This window comes from Petaurus breviceps, unplaced genomic scaffold, assembly GCF_028583685.1.
Source record: "Petaurus breviceps papuanus isolate PSGF00001 unplaced genomic scaffold, PetGlider_PUasm1.0 419, whole genome shotgun sequence".
NCBI classification, from domain to species: Eukaryota; Metazoa; Chordata; class Mammalia; order Diprotodontia; family Petauridae; genus Petaurus; species Petaurus breviceps.
Window position 1 is genome coordinate 12092042 of NW_027186324.1, and position 17042 is coordinate 12109083.

The 17042-nt window shown below is 38.7% G+C and overlaps 1 protein-coding gene across 3 annotated transcripts in view; it reads left to right on the forward strand.

The window, feature by feature from the left end:
• The window catches only part of PPEF1 (protein phosphatase with EF-hand domain 1), a 171365-nt gene that overhangs the window by 91940 nt on the left and 62383 nt on the right, over positions 1 to 17042 (forward strand). For all 3 annotated transcript variants that reach the window (XM_069100717.1, XM_069100716.1, XM_069100718.1), the window contains 2 exons: positions 9564 to 9730; positions 15684 to 15720. In XM_069100717.1, the coding sequence (XP_068956818.1) occupies positions 9564 to 9730; positions 15684 to 15720 (204 nt within the window). The remainder of the gene's footprint in view (positions 1 to 9563; positions 9731 to 15683; positions 15721 to 17042) is intronic.

Sequence of the window (17042 nt, forward strand, 5' to 3'; positions counted from 1 at the left end):
GGTCAAGTTGTTCCCAGTATATTTTGTGTCTCTCTGTGCCTGGTTTGATCTTGACTCCATCCTGTGACTCTCATGACAGCCATGAACACCCAGGGAGGACTGATAGAAGTCAAAAGCCCAGTCAGTGAATTATCCTCATTGATGCGTCACTGGAGCATTTGTTAATTAGGTAAAAGTGACAGACCAACAGTCTACTTGAAGTGCATCTAGGAAATCCTTAATTTAATTATGCCTGTTGAATAGTTTAAGGATATGTAGATTGGGGAGTAACCACAAACATGTCACCCGCATGGGAGCTTTGCTAATTGATACATATTCAATTTTACTGTCATTTTTTCCTTCCTCATCATTCTATATTGGCAAGCTATGCTTGGGTGTGTCTACTTCATTATACTTTGTTCACATGATCATTGAAATGACAATTGAATTAAATTAAAATTGAAATGCAGTAGAGAAAGAAACAGGGATACAGCTTTCCCAGTGGGTAAAAGCCTGAGTCAGGAGGTTAGTTTCATTAATCCACTCTGTCCACTCCTCTAGACAACAAGATAAAACATTCAGTCCATAATAATGGAGTTTAGGGAGAGAGGTGGCAACTCTCTGAGAATCGTAGAGAGTTTGGTACTTACCTCTCAGTGCCCTCTATGCTGGGGCACATTATCACTGCTTGGGTGCCTGGGACTGCACAGAACCTAGTTCTTACTTAAGTTACTTTGTGGAATCATGAGACAGAAGGAAATTTGAGCTAAATGGATCAACAGCTCACAGGTCCTCCTTGGAGAGGCAAGGAGCAGGAAAAGTTAGTTTTTGATAATGCATCCCAAAGCAGCAAGAAATGTAATTGCTCATTCCATATTGGGATGCTCGTGATAAATATTTGCAAGAAGACTGATATGGAAAAAGTGCAGACTAGGTACCAGCAGTCATTGCAGATCATCGAGACAGAAAGCAAGAGAATAAGCGTTTATGAGCCAGGAACCTAGGCGCTGTGTTTTTTTTTTTTTTTTTTGTAAATATTATCTTATTTGGTCTTCACAACAAGTGGGTGCTATAGTTATTCCCAATTTGCAGTTGAGGAAACTGAGGTAAACAGAAGTTAAGTGACTTGCCCAGGGTTACACAGCTAGTAAATGTCTGAGGCCAGATTTGAACTCAGGTCTTCTTGCTTCTACTACCAGTACTCTCTATCTACTGTGTTGGCAGGTAGGGACATTTTACAAATGCCTCAGTATGACCCTCTAAATTAAATTAAAACAACTTTGATATATTTAAATACAAAGAGAAATAGGCAAGTATGACAAAAATGTTTGAAAGTATGGTTCAGGAGTAAAAAATAGAGGCCTACACTCCATGAATATGTCATTTGAGAGAAAGGAAGGTGCAAGCATGGCAAGTAACATAACACTGAAAGAAATGAACTTTATTGTATTGTAACTAAAATAAATGGCCTGTGAGTGATATGGGAGTCATTCCTGAATCAGTTGTCTAAGTGTAATAAATTAGACCATCAAATTGAGAATATAGGACCATAGACTTATAGGTGGAAGGCGTCTTAGAGGTCATTAAGTCCCAAACCCTCAATTTTGTAGATTAGTAAACTGAGGCCAAGGGAGGTAAAATAACTTGCTAAGATTTGAACCCAAGTTTTCAGATTCCAGATCTATTATTTTCATTTTGTCATTGTTTCTTTTTGGAGGGCAATTTGGATTAAGTGACTTGCCCAAGGCCACAAGGCTAGTAAGTGTTAAGTGTCTGAAACCAGATTTGAACTAGGGTCCTCCTGACTCCAGGGCTGGTGCTCTATTCACTGAGCCACATATATATATATATATTAACTATTAATATATAATATATGATATAATATATTTTATATTAATATAATATATAATATATAATTATATATTAATATATTATTTTCTTTCCACTGTTTGTTAGAAGCAAGAATAAAAATTAATGCAAAACTAGAAGAATAAAAATAAGGAATAAGAAAAGACCTGAAATTAAAATAACTCCAAGCTGATTGTCTCTTGGAATTAAGTTTCCTGCTGCTTTTGGATACATTATCAAAAACTGATACTGAAAAGTGGGAAATGAGTGGAGGAATGGATATGGACACTGATTATCGCAATAAGAAATTTAATTAATAGAAACAAAACTCCATAATGAAGAGGCCCCCAAACCTGGAAACCTCTTTAGTCAACAAATACTTGACTTACTGACCCAACAGAGAGACAGCAACTGAGGGCAACACTGACTTGAAATACAAATTCATGTGTAAAATCTTACAGAAAAAGGTCATGATAAATTAGGAGCAGCATTGCCTCATTAAATAGAGGGAAGTGATGGAAATAAAAACCAGTGTAAAGAAAGCTTAGGGGAAAAGTCTAAAGAAGACGATCTGGGGAACTTTGAAGGATGCAATGATATCAACAAAGAGAAGAAAGATTCGCCAAATTTTAAATAAATTCTTTTTGCTATCGAGAATAGTGGAGCCACAATATCTGGATTCTAATATCACAGTTATGGGCATAAAGGAAGCTGAAATGTCTCTAAAGAAAACAAAGATGAGGGAAGCAGTTAGATTACCTTAAGTGCACACAGACGTGGCATAATTTTGAAGATGTTAAGGAACTGGTTCTCAGGGTGTCTGGAGGGAGGAAATATGCTAGAGATGTGAAAAAAAATATGATGTTTATTTTCACCTAAAGAAGGACACTAAAAGTGTTTCAGTAACTACCGACTCATATACCTATTTTCCTATCTATATACATTTTAATGAAAATATTATATGTATGCAACATAGGCATTTTGGTGAGATCATTTTAAGAGAACAGGCAGGATTTTTAAGCTATATTTTACAGTAAATCACATATTTACCGTGACTCAATTGATTGAAAGCTATATATAAAATAGAATCCACTGTACTAATTTTCTTGTTGTCTATTTAAAAAAAATAACAAAACATTTGATTCAGAAAAAGAAGATACCCCACCTTAAAGGATGTTTTCCAATAAGATGTTTCCCATGCATGCATTGAAATTCCATAAGATTCTTGGCAGTATATAACTGTAGATATACTCTTGTTCAACAATCCTCTGGTCATTAATATCAAATGAAGAATAAAAAACGATTTACACTTGCTTAAAGCATTTGCTATTGTCATGGAGTAAATACATTGGAGAGTTTAAGTCAAAGAAGAATTCATTAGAGATAGTGAAGCCTTCCAAATGCCCCTATTTGTGAACCACAAAATGCTGATTTCATCAAGCCCTGGAAAGTTGCAAAGTTTCCTAAATGTAGTCCATAATCACTCTAAAAAGTTTAACTGACTATCCTCACAGGAAAAATGAAATGGCTGAAAAAAATTCTATTGTCCATAGTATGACATACTTACTGAGCTCATCAGTATATATTTCTTGGACTGAAATTGGAAATGGACACTCCAGAATTTAATAAAAGGAAGAGAGTAGATTTATTGCCTTTGAGAGATTACAAGGTTCTTCCAATACTGTTATATGGTCATAAGTGGTGGAACACTATAGTCAGTGAAGAATTGAAATTGTGAATTACTCAAATGTCAAGAGAGAGGCACCCGGTGGATTTAAACAGGCCATTATATATTGTAAATAAGGAATTATGAAGGATAAGTAATGTAAAGGATGTTATAAAAGATGTTATAATCAATAAATTGGTCAACAAGCATTTATTAAGGGCTTACTATGTGCTAAGTACTGGGAATACAGCTACAATTGAATATGAAGATAGTCCATGACCTCAAGGAGTTTATATTCTAATGGCAACGACAAACTAGAAAAGGTACTGAAAGAAGGATTGTGTATGGATAAGGTACCCAATGTAGGGGCACGGTGGTGTATGCCATTGCAATATGAACAGCTACTATAAATATGCAAACATATTTGAATGGCCAGGTATAAATACAGGAAAGCAAAGCTCAACAGGGCAACACGAGTATTTACACATATTACCAGCCCAGGAAGCACTGCCATCTCCATTCACTTTCACAGCCTGCTGGCTTCCTCCGCCCTCAACATTCGTTTTCTTCTCCATAAGTTTTCTCTTCTTCATGCTTGTTTTTCTTCCTCACACTTGCTTTGTCAACACTCTCTATATATACACAGTTCCTCTTGGCGTCTGATTGACTCAGTGCAGAGAGGCACAAGAGCCCATGCGTGCAGCCCATGTGTGTAACCTCAGCAGGGGATGTCAAAAACATCCATGATTGGTGGGGTACGGTCACATGAGCCTGTCAATGGATGGGGGAGATCTTTATATTCCATTAACCCCACAGATGGAAAAGTGCAGAAGAGCACAGACTACTGGGAAATGAAGAGATGCTAACCCAGGTCATCTTTTTAAATGGAGATATTGGGAGGAGCCCCCCAAAATGAGGGAGGGGCCCTAGGACCGGAAGGTATTTTTGAGGTGTGAATTCCAGTGTTGGAGTGATTTTCCAGGATGAAGAGTTTGCTGAGACATGCTGGAGAATCCGAGAGGAGCACAGTCCAGAAGAAACGCACGATTACATAAGAAGTTGGGCTAGTCATTTGGCAAGAGGGATAACTGATGCTTAGCTTGGGTGTATGTATAATGTCTAGAGAGGGGAAGGCTTCCAGCACATTGGGTAGATTTTGCAACGGGAAGACATGAACAAAAGCTGCATAGCAAAAGATGGGTATACAGGAAAGAGCTGTGACTTCTGCCATTCCATGTTGATGAGATCACAAGTCCATTTATCTATTTGAGTATATAAGACGAAGAGCAATTCCCCAGTACACAGATGGTCAAAGGATAGGAACAAATAGTTTCCAAAAGAAAACGTGAAAACTATTAACCATAAGAAATATTCCTCCAAATCACTAAAAATAAGAAGAATTAAAATTAAAACAATTCTGAGATTCCCACATATAGCCAAATTGACAGGGATAAAAAAAGACAGACATAGTCAATGTTAAAGCATTTACAGGAAGACAGCTCCACTATTTTACCCTTGGCAGTCTTTGAAATTGTCCAGCCATTCTGGAAAACTATTTGGAATTATGTGAGAAAAGTCATTATATTGTTCATAACCTGTGATCTAGGTATGGTATTCCTAAGCAAATATCCCTGTGGGGTCAAAGAAAGAGATGCCAAAATATTTGTAAGAACACTTTGGTGGTAATAAATAAATGGAAACAAAGTGGGTGATTGATTGAAGAATGGTTGAATGAATTGTTTAGCTTGTACTCCTTGGACTGGATTCTGCCATGTACCTAGGAAAACTCATCAAGAAACTTATCACATTGAGATTGCATCATTGCACTAATGGTGAGTGGTGCTCACTCCTCATCAGTACACTCAGTATGCTCTGCCCCTCAGATTGAATAACTGGAGTGCCGATTAAAGAACCCCTCCCCAAACTTCCACTTAAAGAGGGTTCCCAGGACAGCCAAATCCTTATTTCCCACCAGCTTGCATTCCTTAGACAGGTACCTTCTTCCTTAGATTCCCCTCATCCCCACCACTTTGAAGCTTCTTTTTGTGCATTGTACTCTCCCATTAGATTGTAAGCTCCTAGAAGGCAGATAGACTTTATTTTTCATATTTGGATCCCCAATGTTTAGCACACAGTAGATGCTTAATTAATATTTATTGACTGACTACTAATAGAATGTTATTGTATAAGAAACAACAAGTATGAAGAATTCAGAGAAACATGAAAAGACTTCTATGAACTGATTTAGAGTGAAGTAGGAAGATGGCATACACACGTGACTACAAATATTTAAACAAAATAACCCTAAAACAAAGCTGCCGCTGAGTAAGTGTAATGGCCAGTCTTGATCTCCAAGAGCACATGAAAAAGTGGTAAAGAGGCAGAGAAGCGGTAGACCTATGGGAGAGGGATGTTGCATGTGATATCAGAAGCATGCAATGTGTTCATTGTTCCTCTCATGTTAAGACAGAAGCTATCATTCGTACTCATTACTTAATAAAAATAAAATAGATTTTTATTGATATCTATTATTTGTATATCACTTACATTTCCCTTTTTATTCATTCCCTTTCCCCTTTTGGAGAGTCATAATTTAAAACAAAGAATATTCTTAAAAGGAAAAATAAAAAAAAGGGAAGAGAAAAGAATTGGCAAAACTGATTGATGCCTCTAGAAAATCTATGACATAGTAGGTCAGGTTACATACTCAGCAATCAGAAGAGAGGGTTACAAGGCAGAGATACCTCCAAGCTGAGAAGATTGCTTGAAAGGAAGCAGAAGAGTCTGGAGAGTAAGATGTGGAGCCTGGATTGAAGTGAGCATAGCCTGAGCATCTCATGAAATGGCATGGTCCAGAGGAAGAATTCATCAAGCAGAAGAAAAAGAAAACGGTCATGGTCACTAGTGTTTTTTAATTTCTACTTTTTTTTTTTTGCTTCAGGAGTAGGACCCTGCATTTTTTTTCCATTTTTTTATTCAAATATACAAGTTCTTTTGTTCATTCATTCATTCAAATGTTTGTTGAGCCCTTACCAAGGGAGGGCTCTGCTCTAGAGCCTTTCCTCTGATATTTTAATGAACATGTAGATACAGTAGTAGGAGGTTGGGTTTAGAGTCAGGAAGACCTGAGTTCAAATCCAGTCTCAGACGCTTAGTAGCAATGTGCCTCTGGGCAAGTCAGTTAACTCTCAACCTTGGTTTTCTCTCTTCCCCACCCCCACAACCACTGATGGAAAGACTTCACAAACTTTAGAAGTCCAGAGGACTTCCTATTCTGACAGCTGATGGTAGTATCTGGATAAGAGGCAAGGGCAGACTCAACTCTACAAGCCCAGCAGAATATACTGTCCTTACATTTGACACCTGGAGGGTTCCATCCAAAGGACTTCCAGGAGTTATAAATGTTTCCTTTTGCCAGATATGCTCTGTACACTTGAGACTTCTTGGCTGGACGTCTTCCTGGTGACAGAGTGTGTCACAGCCTTTTGGTGGACAAGAAAAGGGGGTGAAAGGCACAACTGCTCATACTGTCTCCCGTTAGTAAATACCCCTTTCTAAAAAGCTACTGAAGTTTGACTAATTGATAATAATATAATAATAATACTTGTAGTCAGAGCAGGAAATAGATTCATGGGAGCATTAGAACAATAACTCTGTTGCCCTTCATGGGTACCCATAGATGCCTGTGGGGAAGATAACCAGCCGTGCTATAGGAATCAGATCTGTTATGGGTTGGAACAGTGAATCCAAAGTATGTGTTTAAATTCTAAGGACAACCCCTCACATATTGTTTAGGTGGAGTGTAACAGTATATTTACTAGTTGGCAGAGCCCATAACCCTTACTCCTTCTTTTCTGCCTCCTACTAGCTCATCTCCTTAAACTCTATCCTGATTCTAGGGAAATCCAGGGGTTATGTACCTCATATGTTGATTAGAAATGCATGATCGATCAATCTATTAACAAACATTTATCAAGCACTTACCATGTGCAAGTGGCTCAGCAGATAGAGTACTGAACCTAGGGCCAGGAAGAGTCATCTCTGTGAGTTCAAATTTGGCCCCAGACGCTTACTAGCTGTGTGACCTTGAGCGAGTCACTTAACCCTGCTTGCCTCAGTTTTCATCCTCTGTAAAATGAGCTGGAGAAGGAAATGGCAAACCGCTCCAGTATCTTTGCCAAGAAAACCTCAGAATGACTGAACACCATGTGCCCGGCACTGTGCCCAGCTTTGGGGATATGGAGAAAGGTCAAAGACAACACCTTGTCCTCGAGGAGCTCACAGGGGAGTATGTAAACAGCCATGTGCAAACAAGCTACAGCAGCATAAATAGGACATAATCACCTGGAAGAAAACACCACAATTAAGAGGGATTGGGGAAGGCTGCCTTTATTTAGGACTTGGAAGAATTCCGGAGGCTGAGATGAAGAGGGAGAGCATGAGAGAAAATGCTAGCACTTGGAGTTCTTGTCCGAGGCACTTATTTGGTGGTGTTTGAGCCGTGTAGTGAAGGAAGAAAGGGATTCTAAGAAAGAGAAAAGGAGAGAGTGCTTTGCAAACATGGGGAACGACCGGTGTAAAGGCAAAGAAATGGAAGATGGATTTTTTTTTCTTGAGGAACAGAGAGAGGGCTGCTTTGGTTACTGGATAGAGAGTAATGTACATTGAGGTTGAAAAGATAGGTTTGGGAAAGCTGTGAAGGGCTTTAAATGCTAAGCATAGGAGTTTATAATTGATGCTAGAGGCAAATAGGGAGCCACTGGGGTTGGTTGGAGAGGAGGATTTCATGGTCAGATCTGCACTTAAGGAAAATCACTTTAGCATCTATGTGGATAATGGAATAGAGTAAGGAGAAAGAAGAGGCAGAAAAACGAATCAGGTGACCACTGCATTAGACAAGGTGAATGATGATGAGGGCCTGAACTAAGGTACAATAGAGGGGAATCATATATGAGAGATATTTTGAGGTAAAAACGTCCATATTTGACAATCCAATGAGATGTATGGGATAAGGGAGAGTGAGAAGTTGAGAATAAGGGTAAGCTTATGAACCTAGGAGAATGGGTGTAGTAGCAGCATTGACAGAAACATAGGAAGGACTGGACGAGGAGGAGAGGGAATGAAGTCCTGGACTTCCCTTACTGCTTTGCAGGGGGAAGATGGGTCCATGAGTATGGAATATTGCATGTGTTGTCAGATTATTTTCTATGTATTGACTGATTTTGCTCATTCTTTCTCTTCTTTTTTAAAAAATTACTTGTTACATGAGATGTTTCTCTAGGAGGGGAAGAGAAGGATACAAGGGAAACACTATATAAAAATATAAATATATAATATAACATTATATCATGTATTATATTATAATATAATTATATATTATGATATAGTTATATAATCGACTATGTGGTATATTAATAATAAATATATAATATAAATAATTTTTAAAAAGAAATGAAGTTTGGAGAATTGTGGCTTGGGGGAAAAGATGAATTCCTTACTGGACTTGTTGAGTTTGAGATGCCTAGGGATCATCCAGTTCAAAAGGCTCAACAGGGCAGTTGGGTAATGTGGGATTAGAGTTCAGGAGAGAGACTAGGGCTGGATATATTAGATTTCAGAGTCACCAGCACAGACACAGCATTTGAACCTACAAGATCGAATGATATTACTGATATAGAAGATGGTCAGTTATTTGATTGAATATTTTCATTGCTGCTAAATTTTTATTCTTTAAGGACAGATTTGATTTTTTGAAACAACCAAAATTAATTTGTAACTAAATCTGGTAAATAAGATGTCTGATCAAACTCGGTAATAATATATATGGTTTAAAAAAAAAAACAAATCACAAGAGATGGCTAATGAATTCACCTATTTTGAATATCAGAATTTGTTGGTGATATTTGATGCAAATACTTTCTCCCCTAGTGCTTATATTCTAATTTTCTATTCACTGATTTAATTAATGCAAATGCCTTTTAATTTTATGTAGTCAAAATGATCTACTCTAAAGATTTATTATAATATATGATTGTAATTCACATAGATTCTCTTTTTCTTCCTTCTACAGAATGGTCTCCCCTCAGGGAATAACAGATACGTTTTCAATGGCGATTTTGTAGATAGAGGACAAAATTCCATTGAGGTACTGATGATCCTGTTTTCATTTTTTCTTGTTTATCCAAATGATGTGTACTTGAACAGAGGGAATCATGAGGATTATCTAATGAACATGAGGTAATGTTGGCTGACTTTTTTTTCTCTGCTTTATTTTGTACCCTATGAAAGTCTTCTTTTAATTTTCTTTCAGATATATACTTCACATTGTAAAAAGTCCTGAAACTTAGACCTTCTAAAACATGACCAAGAGATAGGAGGGACCTCAGAGGTGACCTTGTCCCGTTTCTTCATTTTCCACATGAAGAAATTGAGGTGTAGGGAAGGTCAATGGCTTGTAAAAGGTCACACAAGAAATAAATATCTTGTGTGGACAGGAGACGTGATGGTCATGCTGTGGTCCAGGTTGAAGGGGTGGAATAAAAGTGGACAGAACTATTTCAGCTCCTGATTTTTGTGCTTCAAACATTTACTTAGCTCTCAGTGTCTTTTTATTGGCTTAAGAAAAATTTATAATATGATGATAACCTTTGGCTTAGCTAGTTTTTAATATATTTGAGACTTACTCTAAACTCAATTTCCTCAGTTTAAACAAGATAGGGGAAAATGTGGGAGGTTTCCGAAATGAACTTCTCACTTCTGGGCTCATTGATCTAATACAGGGCTTCCCCTAGACCAGGCCTGTACGATCTGTGGCCCACAGGCCTCTTATGGCCCATGGGCATGCCAAAGGATTCCAGGCAGCCTGTGAAAAACACAGAGGTTCTCTTCCTCTACATTTTTCACACGCCACCCGAAATCCTTTGCCAGGTCACAGGTTGTGCAGGCCTTCCCTAGACAAGCTAGGATTAGGCTCCTTTTGTCCCCGTCCACAGCCTCTCCTGGGAACATTAGAATATGTCACCTCATGTCTTGGTCTCTGCAGAAAAGGTAAAGAATCCCTCATGCTTGGATGCCCTCATCCTTATGATACCATTCCTTCATGTTATGTTTATACTCTAAGATTACCATGTGGAAGTCAATGCCACAAATAAAAACCAAATCAAAGAATAAAATAGAAAACAGAAAAAAAAATAAAATAAAACTGGGCACCCTACGATGCCTTGTCAGAACATGGCTCCTGGCACATGATTTGGACACATAATTGCATCAACATTCAGTCATCAATTGAAGATCATAGCTCCTCAACACCTAATACCCCAGCGAGATTTTGTTTAAGTGGGTTACATCCAAGGGGTGCTGATAGGGCTAGTTTAACAACCAAGTATCCTAAAATGGGTGGCTCATTTTAAAGTTTAATCTGTGTTACTAATATTTTCTCCATCACTTTTTAAAGTCTACACCAGGAGTGGGGAACTTGTGGCCTTAAGGCCACATTTGGCCCTCTGGGTCCTCAAGTACGGCCCTTAGACTGAATCAAAACTTCACAGAACAAATTTATTCTGGTCTAGACAATCAATGAAATAATAAATCAAGTCCTGCTTTATAACATTTGACAATTTCTGAAGCAGAAATGCTCACACTAAAAATTTAATAATTGATTCTTGCAAGCCAGTTCAAGCTGTCTCCAAGCATATTCCTGGTTATATCTATTGGTTTTTATTTTATTATATCTATTTACCATGTTAGAAGTTAAAATTTCAGAATTATGATGAAAATAATTTTGACCTTGTGAACTCCACAAAAGTGTCTGGAGAACCCACAAGAGTCCATGGGTCACACTTTGAGAACTCTATACCACTTTAGCATTTTAAATGAGTTGTACAAAACTGAGGATAATTAATAGTGAAAATTATTTTTCATCATTTTACCTCTTCTAGATAATTCCATTCAACTATTAATGTTGTTGGAACTTTTACCTAAGACATTGTATGTTGTTACATGACCTCTACACAGGGAAAATGAAAAGCCAGCTTTTTCGAGTAGAGCAGTAAAGATTAGGTGGGACATTTAAAAAAAAATCATATTCAGGAACCCCTTAGCAGTGTACCCATTGTCTTCTCACAGAGGACAAGGTCTTAATTTATAGGCTAGAAAAAATGGTCCAGATACAAAATCAAGAAAAGAAAGATGGGAGAGATAGAGGGAAAACCAAATGTGTCTAGGGAGTTAGAGTGTGGTAGATGGCAAAACAAAGGAGAGATGGAAGAAGCAGGTTGGTACTGTGCAAAGAATTCTGGGTTTGGAAACAGAACACATGGCTTCAAATGCTGACTCTCCTACTTATCACCTATGTAATTTGGGGGCAAGTAACTGAATCTTTCAGAATTTTGATTTTTCATTTTTAAATGAAAGAGTTGGCTTCAGAGTTCCCTTCAGGATCTCAGAACTATGTAATAGATATTAGGAGCTTCCCAAAGAGCAGAATTGGCTCTTCTCGAGAAAAAGTCATTTTCTGTGATCCATGGACCTATAAGGAGGACTCACAGGTGCCAACAGGGGGCACCCATTGCTAGTTACTTTGGCTGGGAGGGGAAGCTTCATTACGGCGTACAGAGCCTCACACGACCAGTTGTGAGTTCTAGTATTGACTTAGAATGTGTATATAAGATTTTGAGAAGCTCCTGAGATTTTTCATACCTAAAAATTGCTACCTACTTCTAGAAATTCATAAAGGGACAAATTATGCTGATAGAGCCCTTAAAACAATCTAGAGTGATTACAAAGCCACTGGAGTTTACTGGATGGGGAAAGTAATACAGGCATCCTTACACTTTAAGAAAGTCATTTTAACAAGCTAAGTGGAGGATGCATTCATGTAAGGGAAAACTTAAGCGACCAATTAGAAGGCTCCCACAAGTCTATGCAGGAGGTGATGAAAACCTGCAGTATGATAGGGACTATGTGAAAAAAGAGATGGGTATATATACAAGAGATGTTGTGAGCATAGAAATGTCAGGATTTGGCAAGAGACTGGATGTAGGGATGAATGAGAATGAAGAGATGGTGCTATGGCTGTGAGCCTCAGTTACTGGGAGGGTGAGAGGGCCTCATAAAGTCATAAGGGAGTTTGGAAGAGGGGCGGATTTATGTGGGAGTTTAAGTTCATTTTTGGACTAGTTGAATTTGAGTTGCCTACGGCACATCCCAGGTGAGATTTTTCTATATGACAGTGGTGACATGGGTGATGAGGTACTGTGGATCTTGAGAGAGACTAGGGCTGGATATATAGATCTGGGAATGATATACATAGAGATGATAATTAAACCCATGGGAACTAATAAAATTGCCATGTGAGATAGTATAGTACAGAAAAGAGGAAGAAGGCCCAGGGACAGAGCTCTAGGGAACACCTGCAGTTAGTGGGCTGAACACGGTTGAAAAACCAGCGAAGGTGACTGAGAAAGAGTGATCTGACAGATAGTGGGAGAACCAGGAAAGATCGATGTCACAAAAATCCAGAGAGAAAATGCTCAGGCGGGGAGGGCGATCACCAGTGCTGCAGAGAGGCCAGGAAGGACGAGGATTAAGAAAAGACCATTGGATCTGACCACCAAGAGATCCCTGGTAACCTTGAAGACAGCTGTATTAGTTGAATGATGACGTTGGAAGCCATATTGTAGGATATTAAGGAGTGAGAGAAGAGAAGGAGATGACAGAGGGCATAAAAGGGCCAAACGAGGGCTTTTTGAGGATGGGGTGTGTGTGTGACGTGGGCATGTTTGCAGGCAGTAGGGAGAAGCCAACAGAGAAGGAAGAGATGGAAGGCAAGAGATAGAGTGGAGAGGACAATCTGTGGAGTAGATGGGATTGCTGGGGCAGGTGGAGGGATTGAAAATGGAGAAACAAAAGGGATTGACTGCTGGAGATCGCTCTCGGAGTTGGCAGAAGGAGCTGGATCAAGGGATAGGTAGAGGGACTAGCCTTCGTGAGGCATAGGATTCCTTCTGTGACTGGAAGAAAGAGAGAGGGAATGATGCTACTGGGAAATTTTGAGAGATGGCCCAGGGAGTTCGAGGAAGCTCACATTAAAAGTCCTCAGTTTTCTCTGTGAAGCTATCTTCCCTAAGTGTGGGCAATAGTGATGGGAGCCAGAGGAGAGAAGAGAAATGCTTGAAACATCATTTGCATGGAAATGGCAGAACGCAATGACTGTTAAGGCACGGCAAAGCTTCTCTGAGGTTACAGAGTGGTTGAAATCAGTTCAGTTTTGTTATTTTCTCTAGTGAGGTTCAGGAGTCCTGAAAGGGAAGTGGGGTCTTCTAAGCAGTAGGTGTAGCTATACTGGTGTGTGTCTGAAATGGGGCAGAGAAAAAGGTTATTACAGCTGGGGAAGTTGGGGAACTGTATGGCTAGATTTAGTAGAATTCTGAAATCTCATTTTTCATGTTCCCTGTGAATCAGGGCTGTGGTTGAGTGAGATCATGGGAGAAGCCCACAAGGATTATAGTCTGACATGTATCCTAGACTTTAGGAGAATAGATAGAAATCTATGAGTTTAGAGAAAATACGGCCTGAGACTCTAAAAGAAAAATTGGTTCAAAAGGTATGATCTAGAGTAAAGATAACGGCTTTGCAAATGATTCAGATGAGAAGCTGACTTGTATGGAAGGCCTGATGGACTGCATAAAAAACTCAGATCTTCAAAGACTGGTCAGAAGATGAAAACAAGGGCACACTTTTCTAATTCCAAAGTGTCACTAATCAAGAAAACTAATATTAATGAGTTGAGACTTGTGAGAACTGAAAAAGACCAGAAAAAGTAATGTCTCGTCCACACCCTCCTCTAAATCATTGATAAAAGGGGTTGTTCACTATTTCAGGGAACTTCCTCTAGGTGCAATGGTTACTGTATAGGACTTGGAGTCAGGAAGACCCAAGTTTAAACCCAGCCTCAGCCACTTCATGAGCTGTGTGACCCTGGGCAATTCACTTAACCCATGGAAACCTTAAAGTGCTATGTAAATGTTAGATGTTATTATTATTAGTCATCTATAATTACAGATATTTTGGACAGTCACTGGGACAAGAATTGAATAGGAGGCAAATGGTAGGCTAAATTGCATTTTGGAAGTGATGAAGTGTTTTCCACAATCCAAAGTTACTTGTAATGCAAAATCCCAACTTTTTGTTGCCAATAGTCTCGAAGTGATATTTTATGGCAACATAGCAATACTTGTCCTATCTAGGTCTTATATTTTACTTTCCATACATTACTGGCCTACCTCCTTCTCTGATTAGGCATGCCTTTTATGCCACTTCTTACAAGTAGTTAGAGGTAATTTGGTATAATCTTACAACCACCATTGCTCTCCCCATTCATTGCCCTTGGAGTCATTCATGCTTCGGTTAGGATTTTGACAAGATAGCCTATGAAGCTTCTTCAAACTCCAAAATGTTTTAAATGTATTTGTCCCTCAGTCAAATTTTTTTGGATTATTCATTTATTACAAAATTTAGCATAGAAATGGAGATCTTGGGGCGGCCAGGTAGCACAGCAAGTAAGAGCACTAGCTCCAGTGTCAGGATGACCTGGGGATCGAATCCTGGGCTCAGGCACTTAGCACCCATCCAGAAACACCTGGCCGTGTAACTTTGAGCAAGTTACTTAACCCCAATTGCTTAGGGGTGGCCAGGTGGCTCAGTGAGTAAGAGCACCGGCTCCAGTGTTGGGATGACCTGGATCAAATCTGGGCTCAGATACTTAGCACCACACCCAGAAATAACTGGCCCTGTAACCTTGAGCAAGTTACTTAACCCCAATTGCTTAAAAAAAAAAAAGAAATGGAGATCTTTTATGGACCCATCCATTCTGACTCCCTTCTCTCAAATCCTGCTAGAGTTCTATTGTACTGTCATTTAATGAGGCACAGTTCATATTATTTTCCAAATTTTTAATTACAACAAGTTTTGAAAATCCTTGAGGAGAGGGGCTATACCCTGACTACTTTTGCTTCATACATAGGACTTAGAGAAAGTTTTCTACTTCAAGTAAATGCTCAATAACTACTTACTGAAAAACAGTTTTAAGCAAAATTTTATTTGTTTCTTCTAATGGGGTTATAATTTGCAGTATGCCTCTGAATTAATTAACATTTAGTCAAATTGCTTGTATTTCTATTGCTGTTTTTAGGTATGGCTTCACAAGAGAAATTATGCAAAAATATAAGGTAAGAATTCCCCCCCCCCCTAATTCCTTTGGTTTCATGCATTAATCAAGAATAAAACAAACCATTCACTTCCCATATCTTAGGCGCAGCTTGTGGCTCTGGGCAACACACTTGACCTCTCTGTCTTAGTTTTCTCGGCTGTAAAATGGGGATGATGATTAACACCTATCTCCAAGGGGTATTGTGAGGATAAAATGAGATGATATTTGTAAAGCACTCTGCTAACTTTGAAGCACTATATAAATGCTAGCTATTATAATAATATCATCATCATCATCATCATCATCATGAAGCAACTAGGTGGTACAATGGATAGAGCGCCAGGACTGGAATCAGAGAGACTCTTTTTTCCTGAATTCAGATCTGGCTTCCGATACTTCCTAGCTGTGTGACCATGGGTAAGTCACTTAACCCTATTTGCCTCAGTTTCCTCAGTTGTAAAATGAGCTGGAGAAGGAAATGGCCAACCACTTTGCCAAGAAAATCCCAAATGGCATCACAAAGAGTTGGACACCACTGAAAAATGACTAAATAACATTATTATCATAATAACCTTCAAATGAAAGCACAGATTAAGTCACCATTAACACCCATCTGACCCACCTTCAAACCTATAGTTTTCTGCTAAGGACTACATAGTTTTTAGAAACCTGCTTAGATTCCTTCTAGTTAGAATCAATTCTACATAAATGACTTAAAACAGGCAACCTTGAAATCTAGGAATAGTCTAAATGATTTCAATGTGTAACTACCATTTATGTACTCAGTGGAAGAGACTGTGTGTGTGTGTGTGTGCGTGTGTGTGTGTTTTGTTCAGTGACCTGTATTACCTGAGGAATTGTAAGGAAATGAAGCAGGCTGATAGTCTACTCTAGAGTCATTCATAAATGGAATTAACTTAGCTGACTAAGTCAAGACAGAAAGTTTAATACCTAACAAGTCTTCTCATAGATGATTTTTTTTTTTTTGCTATTCATCGCTAATAACAATGGGGGAAATGAAGGTGTTAGGACTATAGCCCTGCAGTTGAAAGGGACTCATAGGCTATGTAATCAAGTCCCCTCATTTATCAGAGGAGTTATCAAGGTTAAGTGACTTGCCCACATTTACCTTGGTACTAAATGTCAGAGGCAGGATTTGAACCCAGGTCCTCTTGACTCCCAAGCCAGAGTTCTTTCCACTGTGCGATACTACCTCCCAAAGTGTTTTGATAGAAATAAACTAGAAAGCATTACACTGAAAACATGTATATAAATTTTGTGCTGGTAACATGAAATAATAATAATTTTATGGTTCTCTAAGGTATACTTATATTGTTCCTT